We start from the raw sequence: 17,505 nt of genomic DNA, 5'->3' as shown, positions 1-17,505 counted from the left end.
TTCCTTTGAAGAACAGTATGCTGTAACATGGGTCAAAAGGCTAATGTACTGCAGAGAGAAAATGATCATTAAAACATCCTTTCAAAGACAGAGTTAAACCCTCAGCCATTGTAAATCAGCATAACGACAAACATATTAACCACAGTAACCTCCTATTTCTACTATTTCTGTAATTATAGTACTATTACAGTATGGTAAGAGCAGCAACTCTCAAGAAAGTAAAGTAGTAAAATGAATATTGATTAAATATAAAGCTACTCATTTATAACGACTTCTGTCTGTCCAAAGGAGAATATATTACCTAAATTTTATTAACAATTTTTCCCCCTAATACCATTGCCTTGTCATTTATGTAGTTCCAGATCTATGATCACCAGTCACTATTTTTAATGCCTTGTCATCACTGTATGTAAAAATTATATGAAGGCCGACATTTTCATTCCTTATCAAAGGTAAAATAGAGATACTTTGAAGCCCAGCTACCCCAAGTAGTATAAGCATAGCTTTTTGTTATCTTTTGCCGCAGTTTAGATATTTTTACTATTACTCAATAGCAAATGGCATATTCTGCTCATCCCACCTACTGGTCCAATCATGCTTGAGATCAAATTTTACCATCCTAGTCATTTTCAGAAGCACAACTAAAATTTTCAGTATGGATTTAGGGGTTATACAAAATGCTGTGAGTTCATAAAAGAATCTGGAGCCTGAAAAGATTCAGATATTTCTCTAAAGTAGGTTTGAAGGGGTACCTTACCACGCAAACTTTGCAAAAAGCTTCATAGGCATTAAAAAGACAGTATGTGGAAGCATCCTCTTCTTCACATACCCGAGGGAATTATTTGGACAGCTCTCAGGATGTTTCAGATTTGTTGCAACAGGAGATGATGCTGATAACCCAGCCTAACCAGGAAACACCCACCAAGATAACAACAAATTGCCAAGTAAGCATTTAACACACCAGTTTCTCAAGTTACTTTTTCAGTGGTTACACCTATACCATAATGGCAGCAACTAATGAGCATCATCAATGGAAACAGAATATTCTGTTGAAACACAAGGAATTAACAGTAAGTTTCTATCTTTTCTACACTGAAGTCCAAGAGTGTCCAACCAAAACACTGCAAAAGTGGATTTGGCAGAATAATTGCAGATCAATGAACTTGCCAGAAACAATGTTTGTCTTCAGTATAATTTCTTGCAATCAAAGAAAGTAGCAGGATATAAAAAATTGAAGCCCAATGTTGTCTGTATAACTAATCTGATATTTTTTGTGCAAAAGGTGTATCTGGCTTTGAAGCCTTAGCTGTTGAAAAAAAAAAAAAAAAATAAATCCGCTGTTTTGAAGCATTTTAATTGTGTTCAAGCCACTGAGAAAAGATAGCCAAAACTCAAGTTTTCATACTTCATTTTATGCCAACAACTAGAAATCCTTTACACAGAGACACATACAGTATACATATTTATGTATTTTCCCTTGAGCATAAGAGATCTTTTCACCTTCAGAAAATACACTAACAAAATTGGATACAATTTTGCAGTCTTTAACGTTTTCTTTTTTTATCAGCACCCACAATGGTGTTTTGGCATCTACTTCAGATGAGGGGACTTTCCAACTGCTACTCTTTTTCATTAAATAAACAAGAAATGGGTTGGATATCTCTCCATCCTCATTAGTGTGTGGTAAGTAATGAGCACTAAGGACATTCCCCCCTACAAACTATCTTTTTAAAAAAAAAAAAAAAAAAGAAAAAAAAAGTGTTATCTGTAGAACACTGAAAGATTTACCCATAAGTTAGTATTAGGTGTACGTCATTTATGAGGTTTAACGTATATGGAGTATAGGCACAAGACCAATCTGTTCGATTGCCCTAGATTTGAGGTGAAAGTGCTACCTTTTACTGCTGACTAGGAGACTTATAAGCCATACTTTTAAATCATTTCCTAAGCTTTTAAAGAATTAAACCTAACACCGATACCATAATTTCTAAGTCATGAGAAGTAACAAACAGCAGAACGTGTCTCCTTCACTCCAATGTTTTCTCACACCTTACATTTATAAGAATTTTTTAATTATTTTTGTTTTTAACCTTTATATAGGAAGAGTAGCAAATGATGTACCTAGCCTCTGGTAAGATACAGGTAAATAGAGTATCTCTAGAATAGTATCAATACTCCAACTTATTCATTCACCACGTAGTGCCCCTTTTTATCTGTCTCCTTCTAACAGATATCCAAATTAGTTGTGTTTCCTCTTCACCCCTTCGATATCTTATTCTATCTGGCCCTAGAATGGCTATGGCAATTTCTCCCTTCTGACTTTGTATAGTGAAAATTCCCAACAGGTGGCTGGGGGGGTAGCTGGGATGTGTGTTTGTTTCTAGTTTAGCCACCAACAGAATTGCTGAAAACACATCTACTCATATTTCCAGATACGTCCTTGCAAATATTTGCAAGAATAAAGATTCTGTTACCCATCTGAATATTCTTCTACAGGAATGGCTCAAACTACCTTAAGGATCATTTTGTTCTCTAGACCATGGAAAAATTTAAGGCACATAAAATTATTCTATACTGCTTCTTCCAAGGTTTTTTCACCTTCCTCTGGTAGCAACTGCTCTTGTCAACTACATTATTCTATAGGTTTAATCCAGTGTGACAAAAACTTCATTTTCCTTTAATGACTAAGTATTATTGCATAGAAGTACCATTTTAACACGTGATAAAACCATCAAGCTTTAGCAGCAAAGTAACATATGATGTCCCTACAGTAGAGCGAATGCTATGATATTTAACCCTGACCACAGAAGCAACTTCCTATTTGATGGAAATGGGTTAAACCTTTCAGGTGACAGATATAAACCAGAGATAAAGGATTTGTCTCATACAAAGGGAACATATATTCCTTAAACACTTTGTTCTGATATACATGTCCTATATATCTTCCCCGTTATTTCAGAAGCTATTTAAATTATTTCAGTCTAGGTACGAACAAAACAGACAATATTGTATACTACCACATGAAAACAGATAGAAATGCAAGTTTGTCTGAGTCCATTTGAACAACTGATTAGTATTTCTTTAAAACTGATTTTACTATTTAGTTTTACAGCAATTTAATTCTTTCTGCTTCCAGGAACAGATAATCTTCCCTTGAGCCAAGAGAGCTCCAGTTGAGTGGAAATTAGGGAAGGAACTAGGATGTTTGAAAAGGGACAAAGAGAGACGTATGACTAAAAGAAAAACATAAATTTAAATGTCTGCTTTCACAACCTTTCCTGAGCCAAATACAGCACCACTGTGTATATTGAACAGCAGATAGTTCTTTTACAACTAAATAAAAAAGCAACTGCAGAGAAGTCTCTATTCACTGTCTAGGCACTTGAGGAGTATATTTTTTTCATACATCATTCATGTATGAATGCAGAGATTTCACAGAAAGCGGTATTGTACACTGATTTTTCACCAAATTAAATCGCACAGGCTGCACTGATTGCAAAGTTGGAGATGCTTAATGAAGGAAACAGAAGGGAGGCAGCACTGCTGTGGTGGGTTCTGACCCCCCCGCACCCCATTGTCATCTAGGCACCATGGTTACAGATTCATTCCCCAAGCCTCACATTTGCATTAAGCCAAATAACCCTATTCCTCAGCCGGGAGTGAAACAAAGAAACCTGCAAGGCCAGACTTTCTAAAAGAAGGCAGGATGGATTGCTAACAATCAGGACTATTTGGTATCCCCCATACACATCGGCAGCTAAACAACAGTACATTTCAAAGCATATAGCACTCAGTTACGTTCAGATACCCACAAGGTTAGTGCAGCCAACACGCTATCCCCTTTCAAAAATCAAAAGGCATCAGGTTAACTCACATGAAGAAAATCCACTACAGGTTATAGGGATTAAGCTTTTCTAAAATGTCTGGTCCCTTGGCAGACCTTGACTCCCTTCATGGAAGGGGGGAGAAAACAAAACAGAACCAACAGAAAAGCCACAGTGCCTATTTTTCAAAGGAACACATGCCAAGAACTTCTGTACTTTCAGTAGAATAGAGGAGTGGATGTGCAGCGGGGCTAATGGACTCTGCCAGCTACTAGTAAGTAGTGAGAATACAATGACCATGTTGTGTATTTTGGCACACAGAATAAGAATTAAGCATCAACTGATGGGTTTCAGCAAAGGAGCTCAAAGGTTCAGCTACTCACTGAGCACAGCTGTTTGATTTGCACCCTGGCTGAGCATCACCCCACCCTGAAAAATATTTCTTTACAAAAAGGCTGTAAGCGAAGCAGTAGTAAAATTGATTTTATTTCTCCATTTTCAAGAGAGACATTCTCTCTTTGCACATCAAGTACGCATTTCATTATGCTGCATCAGGAGGAAGAAACTTCCTCAACAGACAATCAAATGCCACCCAGAGCACAGCTGCTTTTCAGTCCTGTCAGTTCAACTTTTGCACACTTTTTTTTTTTCCCCCTTTTCTCTTCCACATTTCAGTAAAATCTCAGGTTTTCCCCTTGGTCGCTGCCTGCCACAGCCTAGCTTAAAACAAACGCAACTGCAAAATCATACAGATGTGATGAGGATGGCCTATGTAAGGTGGGCACAGTGTATTACTGGGCTTAGTGTCACTCTAGGTCCCCCAGTTCCACCAAACAATGCTGAGGTACAAAGTCACAGCTGCTACTTCTGTAGTCATTCAAGTAAACAAAATCACAAAAACTCCTGAAAAGCAGTATCAAGTATTGAGAATCCAATTACAGAGTACTAGTAACAACCACACTTTGTTTCCCACTTAGAGCACTTGGCAAATTGTCTCTCCCTGCCTCCACACCCAACCAAGTTCTACAAAGAGCCATAACAGCTATTGAAAATACAATGAAGAGTCATACTACAGCAAAACTCCAGTCCGCACCCCATCACTACCCCCTGTTTGCCTGTCCTTTCATGGATGGTGCCTTGATGCTCTCGTAGTAGTAAAGCCATTGATAGTACACATTGTTGGGCATTTGTATGGAGAAGTTGGAAGGATGTTCTGCTGCAGCTCCAGCTCCAACTGAAGAAGAAAAGCATTTGAAAACCAAGCGCATATTTGCTGATTCCCACCTAATCGCAGATCAAAGTGCTGCAACTTGCCTGACAGTGAGTAAATCTGTTTTTCAGCCAGCTCCAACTTTCACAATCAGTAAATGAACAGGAAACCTACCTATTCTCTACAAGGCAACTGTGAGCATAAATCATCCAAAGATGACTATTCATAAATAACAATAAGAGTATGTAAATGGATGGAAAAAAATAACACTGTGTAAAATACACTATCTGGCAGCATTACTAACCTTATCTTCCTAAGAAAGCACAATGAGACAAAACACCAGGATTTTTTGACACTTCTCTACTCTTTCCCATAGGAGCTATCAATCAGTATCAACAAGTAAGATACTGAGTAATTCCATACACACCTATTCCTTCAGCTTCTAAGAGTCACACACACGGAGTTCTGTCGTGATTGACTGAAGCCCTGTTTGTTTCAACAAATACAGGTAAGACTTCAGACAGGACACTACAAAAGCCATTGCTAAGATAATACACAGTAAAAGTAAAGATTAATAAACATGGAAGTGAGATGAGGTAAGGGGCAAAATAAGTGTATAATAGCACAAGAAGAAAAAGAAGAAAAATCTACAGCAGCACGCTAAAAATGCTATTTGATGCAATATCATATTTACTCTTCAGCTTCCTAAAAGGTACATGCCACTCCGATGTATTTGAAATGGCACATACAGCAATCCGCATCTTAAACCTTTGCACGGTATTAAGATTGAAGGATGGTATGAAATGCCTTTATTCTTTCTGACACACATATTACTTGTCTTCCATACAGAGAAAATTTACAGATCTGACCCTTACAAGACAGCTGGCGTAGCCATTGCACAAAACTAGACAATGAGAAGAAACACTGGTTTTGACATGTGGCATAAATGAGATTGATTTGTCTGCAGCTGTACATCATGAAGATTACTATCTGTGAAAAGGTTCCTGTTAAATACAGAAAATAATATTGAACTTCCAATGTCATAGAAAGAGAGATTACAAATTTAGGTTAAGATATCCTTATATTCTGCCCTAGCTATAAATTAATAAATGAGCAAGAAACAGGAAAATGTCAGCATTATAATTTCTCTAAACATAAAGAATACATTAAAATGTCAAAAGTAACTCCACAGCAAGTCTCCTGGGCAGAAATGCATTATACGGAGTACAACAAGCAAAATTCCAACTGTTCTATTACATTAAGACTGAATTCTAGAGATCCTCAGGATTTATCTGAGACACATGGAACTTGAGGAATATTTTAACTATAGATTATATCAAATCTAAAATAAGTCTTTCCTGAAGGTTACAAAAGCTTTTAGCAGCATCCCTTCTTCTCCTCCCCTCATTATCTTTTCTTCTTCTTTCTTGCATATTCCAGGAATCAAAAACATAAATGACAAAACATCACAAAATAATACATTTTCAGTATTGCTGACCTAACTGAGAAAGACTTTCTGGACTCCTAATTTAGGTTGGTGAGCTGAAATGTGTAGAACACTTCTAAATGTTTTAGCCCAGATAATAAGATAACATAGCGAGCTTACCACTTACAAGGGCATGATACTTGACAAAGAATTAGCCCTATGATAACAACAGAAAATCCGATAAAATTTAACACACTTGAGAAAAAAAAAAAAAAAATCTCTCCCCACCCCTCCTTGCCACGTCCAAGACATGCTGATAGAAAAAATGTGTAGTTGCCCTATTGTAGAAGGGCTGCAAACGCGGATAAGCAAGTCTATCACATAAGGCTACTATTAGGAATATATGTGTATATACACACACATATTTTTATATGCATACATAATGCAGTTCAAATACAGAGATTCCCAAACAAGCTTTAGGCAATCTCATTCCAATGCCAAAGTCGTCCACCTACAGCAAGTTCAGTTTTACTTTTCTACACAAGATAGATGTACCCCACCTACTGTGTTTGAAAGCTCCTTTGGCAATCTCTGCACCGTACTGCAGCCTGCAGATTCGCCATGTATTCTAAGGCAGCATGGTGGGTGACCACACTCGTGCCAAGAAAAGGGTCTCCAGTTTTGCCGTTACTAGTTCTGTAGTTGGGCACTGCACCCCTGAGGCCATGGGCTTTGTGCAGGGGCGAGGAGGAGTAACAGCTCCTCCTGCTCACGTTTGGTACTTGGACTTTTTTAGTTAGTTGGTTTGGGGTTTTGTTGGTTTTTTGGTTGTTTGGGTTTGGTTGTTTAGTGTTGGGTTTTTTTTTTGTTTTGGGGAGTTGGGGGTGGTAGTTATGAGGGTTTGAGGTTTTGTTCTTTCTCTGTGTATCACTGGAGCTCAGAACTTTTCTCCCAGAAGAATGAAAAGGCTTTCCTTCACCAAGTACCTTCTGTCTTGCTGTATCAGCCACTTGCTAGTCACCAAAATAAAGCCATCAAGATAAACATGTTCTTTGAACTAATGGAGTTGTGCCACTGCTAAATTTGTCCCATTATGTTTAAACACAGTCCACAACAAAACACATGGTTCTTCACGTACAGTAAAGTCACAAGCCATATACTAAATGTCACTCCTGTATCTCAGATGTACATCCTTACAAGCCATTAACCAAACATGCATCATCATCCACATTGATAGAAATCAGAAAGCTTTCACGGCCCAGAAAACTCAGACATCAAAAGTAAATGTGAAAGGAATTCTAAGCAGGAGACAAATGATAGAGTTAATGTCCCTGGATTTCTGGAAGAATTCAGAAAGCACAATATTAAGACAGTCTCTGTTATCCACCAAACCCACAGCAAAAATGCTTCATCTTTTCTGCTAAAGAAGTAGCCTGCTACCACTCTGCAGAGTTCACCTTCAGTCACGGGGAAAAGAAAGGGCACTGCTGGACATCAGTCTGAGATTTCAAAAAAGAGCATTGCTTTTGGCTACCTGCTGGAGCACATATCGATGGTGTGGCTACAGCTGAGGGCATTAACACAAAGCAAGCCTCATTCTGCCACCTCGAAATCAAGAGAGGAACACAGTTCCCTTAACTCTTGTAGTAGTCTAAATGAAAAACAGTTACTTCAACATCTGACTGTAGCCCAAACAGTGTTTCTAAGACAGGAAAGCCCTTAAAAACTAGAAACAAGGATTTTCAACATTCCCACACCCCACCCCACCCGCAAGACAGCAACATTAAAGATGTTTCACTTTATCTTTTCTCAAGTCTTACAGTTTTTCACACACCTTTATCCAAGAGGAAGGAAAGATATTAATATTTTCATATTTCTTAAAAAATAATTACCGAAAATAACAAGCAAAGAAAAAAAAAATGACCTCAAAAATACGTCCAGGGAAAAAGCAAGCATTCAAGTCAAGTTCTCATATTCAGTAAAGTAAGTGAATTCACTAAGTTTCTGTCACTTCCGACAACAGGCATACCCCAGATCAACACCCGTACCTTCATTAAGCAACAACCACCTACCAGAAATGAGCACACTACCTTTATCCTGCTACAGACTACAGAGGTGACATACTTCTGATGCCAATGAATTACAGATTGCTTTGTAACATCAGTGTAGTCAGACTAGCAGCAAACTGCACTTTCCGAAAATACGACCACCAGCTATTTCTCTGCCATTAAAATAATATAAGTTCTGCCTTTTACAACCCTGATGTTTATACATCCATTTAATGAGTTGCTGTAGTAGTAGTATTATTATTGTTCTTAAAGTGCATCTTGCTAGGTTTATGGTCTTGTTCTCAGCTATAAAGCATTCTATTCCAATCAAATTATTCAATGTCTTGCATTTTTGTCATATTTCTTGTGTGGACAGAAAGAATTCGCTTTCATGAAAAAAAAAAAAAAAAAAAGAAAGAAAGCTTTGTTTCACATCAAGCTGCTTCTACAGGGTCAGGTTTTTGTCACTTGGACAAGAAAAAAAATTGTTGGTGATCAAAATATCCAGCCTTTCAAAAGCAATGTTCAAGTAATATTCAGAAAACTGTCCTCTTGGCTAAAAGTAAGGAAGTCTCATTAAATGAGATAATCCGGATGACAGAACTTAGTTACTGACCCCAATGACCAATTTCATGCAAACAAATAGCTTTCCAGTAATAACGTTTAGAGGTCTGGGACCACAAAAGCACACAGATGGCTGCAGAATCAGACCCTGAGCCTATTACATGCTATGTGCACTTGCCGAGCACTCCGTACCACGGGACTCATTTCTGAAGTAGTATGAAAAAAAAGGATGTCTTCAGCACAGCACAAAACCAGTAACTTGTACACAACCATCACATCAGATCTGTCAAAACCAAGTTGTCCAAGGAAATATAAAAACGGACAAGAAAACACAAACTTCAGTTAAATTCACCTTCAAAAACGTTCCCTTTAACTTTTTATGAGATTCATTTTAGAGCAGTATTTTTTACTTACTGCATCAAAAGATAAATAGTTAACCGGGCAGGGAAATACACCTCAATCTTGTTACCTCTTTGGCACAACCAACAGGCAATATGGTCGAGAGTCACCATTGTGTCTCAAAGCTGCACCAAAACTGTGTTTAGGTGATACAAAAAAACATCATCCATGTCAAAAACATGAACTTTCTGCCATTTGATCAGATTTGGTTCATGCATATGATTTTAGACCATGCTGAGAAGTTAGCTACAGAGGGTTCTGAAATCAAAAGTTAATCATGAACACAATCTTAGAATTGATATCTGTAGGTTGTCCCCTTTGCAACAACACTATAAAATATGAAAAGATGACACGCTTCATTAACGTAGTTGAACTCAGTTCAGATTGGTTTACAACGAGGCTTGAAAGCATGCTGAGGTCGTCCAAAACTATTCCCCATGACTTGACGCAAAGAAGATGGCATCACCTTGTGACAAGGAACAAAAAGCAGCAGCTGCCCACCTTCGCAGCAAGTCCTGGGCTGACTGATTTCAGCACCAATCTATGAAATGGAGATACTGTGCTTCTGTACAAACTTAAAAAAAGAAAAAAAAAAAAAAACCACCACATAAATCCTCAGGATGGAAAACTTTCTGCCCTGCAAGGCTGGTGCTTTGCCTTAGCTAAGCAATTTCACACAGCAGGATATTAGACCCCGCTTTCTGCAAACACAACTAGTCCTGCAAACCTACTCTGGGTCCAACCAATGAATTAACCATACGTTTACAAGAAACACTAACTGCCGCAGACAGAATTGCCTTCTGCTGAAGGAGATTAAAGCATAATCTCTTTCCAGTAGATGGCATATTGATAGCACTGTATCATTTTTTTAAACCTCCATCATGTGCTGTTGAAAAATTACTTTATGTTCTACACAGCCAGTTAAAAATCAAGTGACTGAATACAACTGCTATACAGAGTAGCCCAGGACTTCTATAAATCTCCAACTCTACTATAGAGTTTCAGTCTCCTTTTTTGACAGGATGACCAATCTGGCATCAAAAGAAAAACTTCACTTTGCAACACGTATTGTACTTGGGTGGAATTTTAACTGGAATTTCTCTCACATTGATCATTTTCATCCCTCAATTACATAAGAACATAAATCATCACGTGCCACACAGTTATACTCTTATGAAAGTGTACTCACTTCTCGGAGTCAGACTGTTCATAATTAGTATTCACATACCAACTTCAACTTCTTCATATTCTTTCCAACTATTTTCTGAAAGATGGGGAGGGACTTGAATTTTTTTTACGATTCTCAAGAGTGTGCTACAGTCCATTTTTCATACAGGTCATATTTTCTCAAGAAGACAAGGACCTGTTTTTAGGGCTTTACACTAGACACCTTGTCCAAGTTTAGTCCCCTGAATGTTCAAATAGTTTGTAAGACACTTCATAAAAATAAGAAAGTATGAAAATTTAGAATAGTTTTCCCTATGTCTTTCCACTACAGTTTAATCTGCACAAGATCATGCAAGATACAAACCTGCATCTGCAAAAGCTGGCTTGGTGCTTCCTCCCCTTTTTAACTCTGGCATAATTTAGCAAAGAATGCATCACTCTTAAGTGAGTGTAAAATTATTAATCCGAATTGACAAGAAGCTTCACACTTGACTGCTACTGAATGTCTCTTTAGACCCCTTCTTAACTCAGAAGGGATAATTATTGAATCACAATACATAAAAATTTTCCTCCAAGTGTTTTATTTCAGAGAGCATTGGAGTAGTTCATATGGACTGCAGAGTGCCTAAGTCAGAAGAGTAAGAACAAAAAAAAAAAAAGTACCCTCCCTTGCTAATAGCAACCCCTTCCAAAAGCATGAAATAATTAATTGAAGCATTTTGATAATCCCGATTTCTCAGGAATATCTTGCACTCAGGCCTTTTCCCACTCAGATTGTCAGAGTTTTTACCTGCCTGTGGCTGAGTATGTACAGAGATGTGCCCTTGCTATATCTCACTTGGAGTACTTAGCAGCCATACCCCCCCCCCTTTTTTTTTTTTTTTTTAGTCTCAGTAAACTATTAAGGCTTAAAACATGCAGTGCTTTTGCAAAGAACTGCTGTGATACTGATTTAACAGCAAAAGACACATTTCCCTGATAAATGCACAAGACAGATCCTCTGATAACATGCTTTGTGGACTTATAGTAAGTATCCTATAAACTTCTAACACAGCAAAAAAAGACCACAGTCACAATTTAGGTTGGATTTTCTGATAAGGAACTGGACGTTAAGAAGCCTGAACTGAGAACATTGTCACACATTACATGCAGTGCTCTGTACCCCACACTAACTTTCCATCTCTGTCCATCAAGACAACGGGATAGTGTCTCAGCTTTATCTTTTCTGTGCTGAACACGTTACATGCACAGCAAGGGGAATTTACTATCTCTGAGCGACTGAGCAGTACACATTATCTTACCACAACACTGCACGGTCAGAACAGGTTTTATTTTTAAGCTGCAATAGATTTCTGTTCATATTTTCTCAGTGATTTATTACAGTTGCACGGAAAGGAATGTTTGTAGATTGCAGTAACTTTTTAACATGTTTCCTGGCATTGAGATAACACTGCAACATCTCACCTGCATTTCACGGTAAGCGACGGTAAGCCCTCGGTCCATGTTCAGGCATACAAAGCCAAACCGAGAGATTATTCAAGTGTTTATATTTTTTGCACTCTATAAGGGAAAACGTTAGCATGTTCTCAATTTCAGCTGTTTGGCTTCCTTATTTCCAACGAAAGAGTCTATCTGGATTTGCTGCTGTATAGATGAAGCTGGTATTTGTTACAGTCTCGTTACATCACACCAGCTGTGGGTCAAGTTATACAGGAGTAGGTCTTTTACATCATAAAAGAAAAAATAAATCCGAGAAACACCAAGAGAAGACTCAGAATCTTTCAGAGGATCTGGAGGGGGAGGGTTAACGATCAGAGAAGGTATCTGCTCTAACTTAGCACCCCAGTAAAAGCTAAAATCTGTGTTATTTGAGTACCGAATCTGAAAAAGCAACCAAACAAGGAGAACTCTAAGCAAAAAACGCTGTCGGTACTCACCTAGAGCTTAAGACCAGCGCAGGAAAGAGAGGCAGCAAGTAACAGGCAGAGATGAATTTCATAGTGGAGCTCCTCCGCTCGTTCCGCCGCTCAGGATGCTCGTCCCCCGACTCTCCCCTCCAGCCCTGCGCCTCGCCCCGCCCGGGGAGCTGCCCGCCCCTCTGCGGGAGGGTCCTCGCTCCGCCAGAGCGGGCAGACCCCCCAGACCCGGCCGGGAAGGCGCTCCGAAGGGGATCTGAGCTCCAGGAATGATGTCACGAAGCACAGCGAGCTGCTGCCGCCAGCCCACAGCCCGGCCGCCTGCGAGCCCTGCGGTCACCGGCTGCAGCCGCGTCCTGAAGGATGCGCGGAGGGGCTGGGCGCAGCGCGGCGGGGCCCGGGGGCTGCCTGCAAGAGAGAGAAAAAAAAGAAAACTACAGTGAAAATACCACCAGTGTTTTCCAATTAGTGTCTTTATTTGAAGCCAACCCAGACAAGAGAGGTGCTACAGAGGCAGGAATTGTTTCAAGTGCGTGCCAAGTTCCAGAGCAGCCTGCCACCGCACCTGGGAGGGGGGGATTCTGCAAAACCAGAATTCACAAGTTACTGCTTCAGTCAGGTATGTGTTCACCCCAGCACCACGTCAGGTTGAAGGTAAGAGCAGAAACAGCTTCCAAAATGGTATTTAGAAACATTGATGTCATCTCTAAAAGCCCTTCACCACCTGAAGCAGCTGATAACACCTACAGAGCAGTAAGACCATTTTCCTGCTTTGTGTGCTGGTACTTCACCTGATCCTAATCCTGATTTAAATAAACCAGCATTAAAAATGTTTTCAGACTCTAACTATACCTTGACACAAGTGAAGTTCACCTGGTAGCAAATGACATGAAAGTAACATTTAAACAAGAATTATCTTCCTATGCAATACAAAAACCCAAAACAAAACCACAACCAAAACCAACTAAAAACCCCCACAGCAAAACCAACCAAACTTCTCTACAACTGAATGGAGCACCACCATTACAAGAACGATTTTGGTCATCTGTGTGCTTGTCTGGTCTTATTAAAGGCATCCAGAAACTACATTATACAGCACAAACATAAAACAAGTTTCCATAGTTTAAGGTGGCAGTCAACTGTTTATTGAGGAGTAATTTGGGACTCCTTCAAAGCAAACAGAATTTCACTGTTTGAAATGAATGGAAATCTTTTTCAGATTAGTATTGACCCTTAACAAGACAGTCATACAGCCTACATATAGAATTAATAAATTAAATTATTGGTTACATTCTTCAGTAGCAGACTGAGGTGGAGGGAGGTAAAAACAAGAAAAGACAAGATACGTAGCCAAAACTGAATAAAATAATGTATTTCTGACTCCTCTTCCTTGTATTCCAATTCTAGTATCTTTTTTTCAGCACACCTGGCAGCAAGTTCCATTCAACCACATTAGTTTAAATCAACATTTATTGTTATTTTGTTGCTACATACCAGCATGAACGAACAGTCATGTTACCATGGATACTTATGATAGAATAGTAAACAGGTCATAAAAAGTGCAGTCAGCTTGTCATTTTCTGTTCCAGAAAAAGCCAACCTTCCCAGGCTACCGGGCACCTCATGGTCATGTACCAGCAGCTAATCCTTCTTCCATCCTCCTTTTATGTGCACACATACGGGATGGAACGGAGGGGAAGGTACTGGTGCATCAAGAAAGTAAGTTATGCCTGATGATGCTGACTGAGCTTAAGAAAACTTGTGAAATTTTGCAACCTAAAGAATTATTTTTTATTACTTATTTTTTTTATTACTTTTATTAAAAAAAGAATTATTACTGCTCTGCCTCTTTTTTGAGGGCTGGGGGTAAAACAGAGGCCTACTGCTAGGTCTTGGCTTCATCTCAAGGGTTTTATCATGCTTGCACGGGAGAATATCTCCACAAGTAGTTTAATGTCTCCAGGACAGGCAATCTGCAGCTATAGTAGAGCTACACCACTCAGACACCCCATTATCATTCTTCGCATAATTTCTCCATCATGATCAGAACGGACTGAACAATTAAGAAGCTTTCATGCTTACCAGCACTGCTGCTTTAGTCCTGCTCTGGTGTGAATCCCCTACAAAGACTGTCACAGCTCAGGTTCAGCCTAGGAACACCTCAAGGGCTCAGTGTAAAGGTTTTAGAGCAAACTTTCCCATCTCAGGTCAGGGTGGGGGTGTGGGGCTCTGGATCCACTCGGGCACAGCCGGCCTCTTAGGAGCAGTTAGCAGCAGTGCTTAAGCAGGGATTGCAGCAATGGCAAGCCTAAATTTTGAGATAAGCACAGATAAAACTGTATTACCGCAAAGAGGAACGCCCAGGGGTGAATGCAGGTAGGACAAAGGAAAACCTGCATTTTGAGAGGCAACCGCCGGTAATTAAGGGCAAGGCACTTAAATGCTATTCTTGTCAGAATTGATTGTGCTTCGGCTGCTTTTGCCTTAAGACATAGAAAACAGCCTTTCCCCCCCTCATATTGAGCTAACTGACCTTGAGCGAGAGCTTTCTGTTGTTTTGAAGAGTTTGGGCATTTTTGTTTTGGTATGGGTTTTAGAGGAGATGTACTTTAACAAAGTAATGTGCCTCTTAAGAAAAGAATAATACATTTATACGAAAAAATGGGAGAAAATTGTTTGCAAATTTTTTTACTCTTAGACTGTACAGCCAACATTTTAGTGCTGTGTACACTTAAAGAGAGATCAAATATTAAAGTATAACAACTTCAAAGACCTCGGATAGAAACATTCTATATAAACACATTAGATGTGTAAAACTCTTAAGACATTATGTATTTTCACTCTTATAATTAAAGGCTTTCCCTTTCTTGGCTTAAATTTATTGACAATCTTAGTAAATAAATAATTACTCCTAGCTAAATGAGCAGAAGTAAGGTGATTGTATATGCTCTATTACAAATAACCATACACCAAAAGTACAAGTTAGAAGAAAACAATGGAACTACTAGTGCAAAATTGGAAGGCATTTCAAACACTAGTTGTCACGCAGGTTCTTGTGAGTTTGGCTAAATGCACTGATAAAATAGGAATAGCACTGCCTAGTTTAGAGAAGAAAATGAATCAATTGTCTACCTTTGCAAAATACAGCACAAGCTTATGCTTGCCAGGGCAGAAATACATTCATTTATGCCTGTGTGTTTATGTAATAACTGCTATAGCAGGGGTCCTAATTTTATATTCATTCTTTCAAAATAAATGTAATAAAAAAAGGGAATCATGAAATGATTGCATATATTATATTCAGTTATTTTCAATGCATATGTGTTAATAGAGAGAAATTTCTGTAAATACACTTAACGAAGCAAATCATTAACGTATCTTGCTGTTGAATATTAAAATTCTAAATGTTGAAGCCTTCAGAAGACTTTGCACAAAAGACTTTCAAAAGAATAAGGGCACAACTGTTGGAAAAAATATAACACATTTCATTTGAGGGTGTTTTACAAATGCAGTGGGTAAATTTTTATTTGTGAAATATACCTACAACTGAGGCAAAGATAGAGGTAGAAATTACCTATCCCAATTTCATGTCCAGTGCTCTGTGAAGCAGACTACATCATGACGTAGATATTGCATCACCACTGCAGTGCAGAAAATGCCAGCTTTTTAACGTATTTTTATATGTTTACACATATACATACACGCATACAAATGCACATGTATACATATTTTTGCTGAACTGAGGCACCATTTTAGATTACTAGAATAGTTAATGATACATTTTTGCACTCTATACAACATACTGCATTTCTGTGTCTTCAAAAGACTAGCCAGACATACTGAATTCCCAAGTAGTAATCTAAGCTCTCAAATACAGTGTGATAAATACCATCCTAAATAATGCAGGAAGTACAAAACCCCCGACATCAGTACTCTCTTCTTAAAGATAATTGTGAGCTAGTTGACATTGCAGACCTGCGTGATGCAAGATGAGTGTGAGCAGAGTTCTGAGACGACAGTACTGGTTGAGCAGAAGGGACAAGCAACTTAGAGGAGACACTTCTTCAGTTCGTATTCACATTTCTCTTTCCCTCAGAGAAAGATTTCGCTTTAACCTTGAAAATAGATTTGGCAGTCCTTTCCCCACTTTTTCTCTTGCTTTTCCCACTCCACCTTCTCATTCCTTCCCTCCCAGTTGAGAGTTTCTCTAACATTTAACTAAACTTTCAACAAATCTTTAAGCTACCAAAGGGCAAAACACTCTTTCCAAAATGGGAAGGCAAAGTGTTCAATCTCAGGGTGAAGTATTTCAATATGCTGGGCCTAATTTTTTATATCTGCACGTACAACTGCCACCAGCACAAACACATACATAGAATTGATACATGCAGCTTATTACTGCGCTTGATTGAAAGCTGACACATTAACATCAGCCCTTTGTGAGATAATAGGTTCGGGGTGACTGGTTCCCTATCTTCAAGGTACGTGCGTTTATGAACACTGCAGGAATCCACTCACTCTGAATGGTGAAACCTGGGAGACTTGCTTGCATGGCAAATGAAGGTACATGAGTGACATGTGTGTAAAAAGCATGGAAGAGTTTCTAGCAGTGTCTTCCTCAGGAGTGTGCAATTCACCTTCCTTTAAAAGTATGTATTTCAGGTGAGAGAGGATATTTATAATTACCTCTTACAAGTATGCATATAGCAGAAATACTCAGAATCACCTATCTAACTCAACTTTCACAGCATCTCAGAGGAAGAATAATCTGGGTTTTTTTTAAGAATGAAAAGGTGCATCACATAACAAAACAGTGTTAGAATACTAGCTTACAATGCATTGATACATTTGCATTCAGCTTAACAAATGATGCAACTGCCCAAGGATAACACCTAATTAACTTCAGTAACAAGAAAAAAAGGAAAAAAAAAAATCCTGGCTACCATAATGC

At 38.7% G+C, this 17,505-nt stretch overlaps 1 protein-coding gene across 2 annotated transcripts in view; it reads right to left on the bottom strand.

Annotated features, from left to right (window-relative positions):
- Positions 1–17,505, bottom strand: part of LUZP2 (leucine zipper protein 2) — a 309,932-nt gene that overhangs the window by 181,277 nt on the left and 111,150 nt on the right. For both annotated transcript variants that reach the window (XM_027798713.2, XM_027798712.2), the window contains exon 2: positions 12,576–12,962. In XM_027798713.2, coding sequence (XP_027654514.1) covers positions 12,576–12,637 — 62 coding nt within the window. In that variant the 5' untranslated portion in view covers positions 12,638–12,962. The remainder of the gene's footprint in view (positions 1–12,575; positions 12,963–17,505) is intronic.

Source organism: Falco cherrug, chromosome 10 (assembly GCF_023634085.1).
Source record: "Falco cherrug isolate bFalChe1 chromosome 10, bFalChe1.pri, whole genome shotgun sequence".
Classification (NCBI taxonomy): Eukaryota; Metazoa; Chordata; class Aves; order Falconiformes; family Falconidae; genus Falco; species Falco cherrug.
Note: the sequence above shows the minus strand (reverse complement) of the source record. Positions and strands in the feature narration are given on the sequence as shown.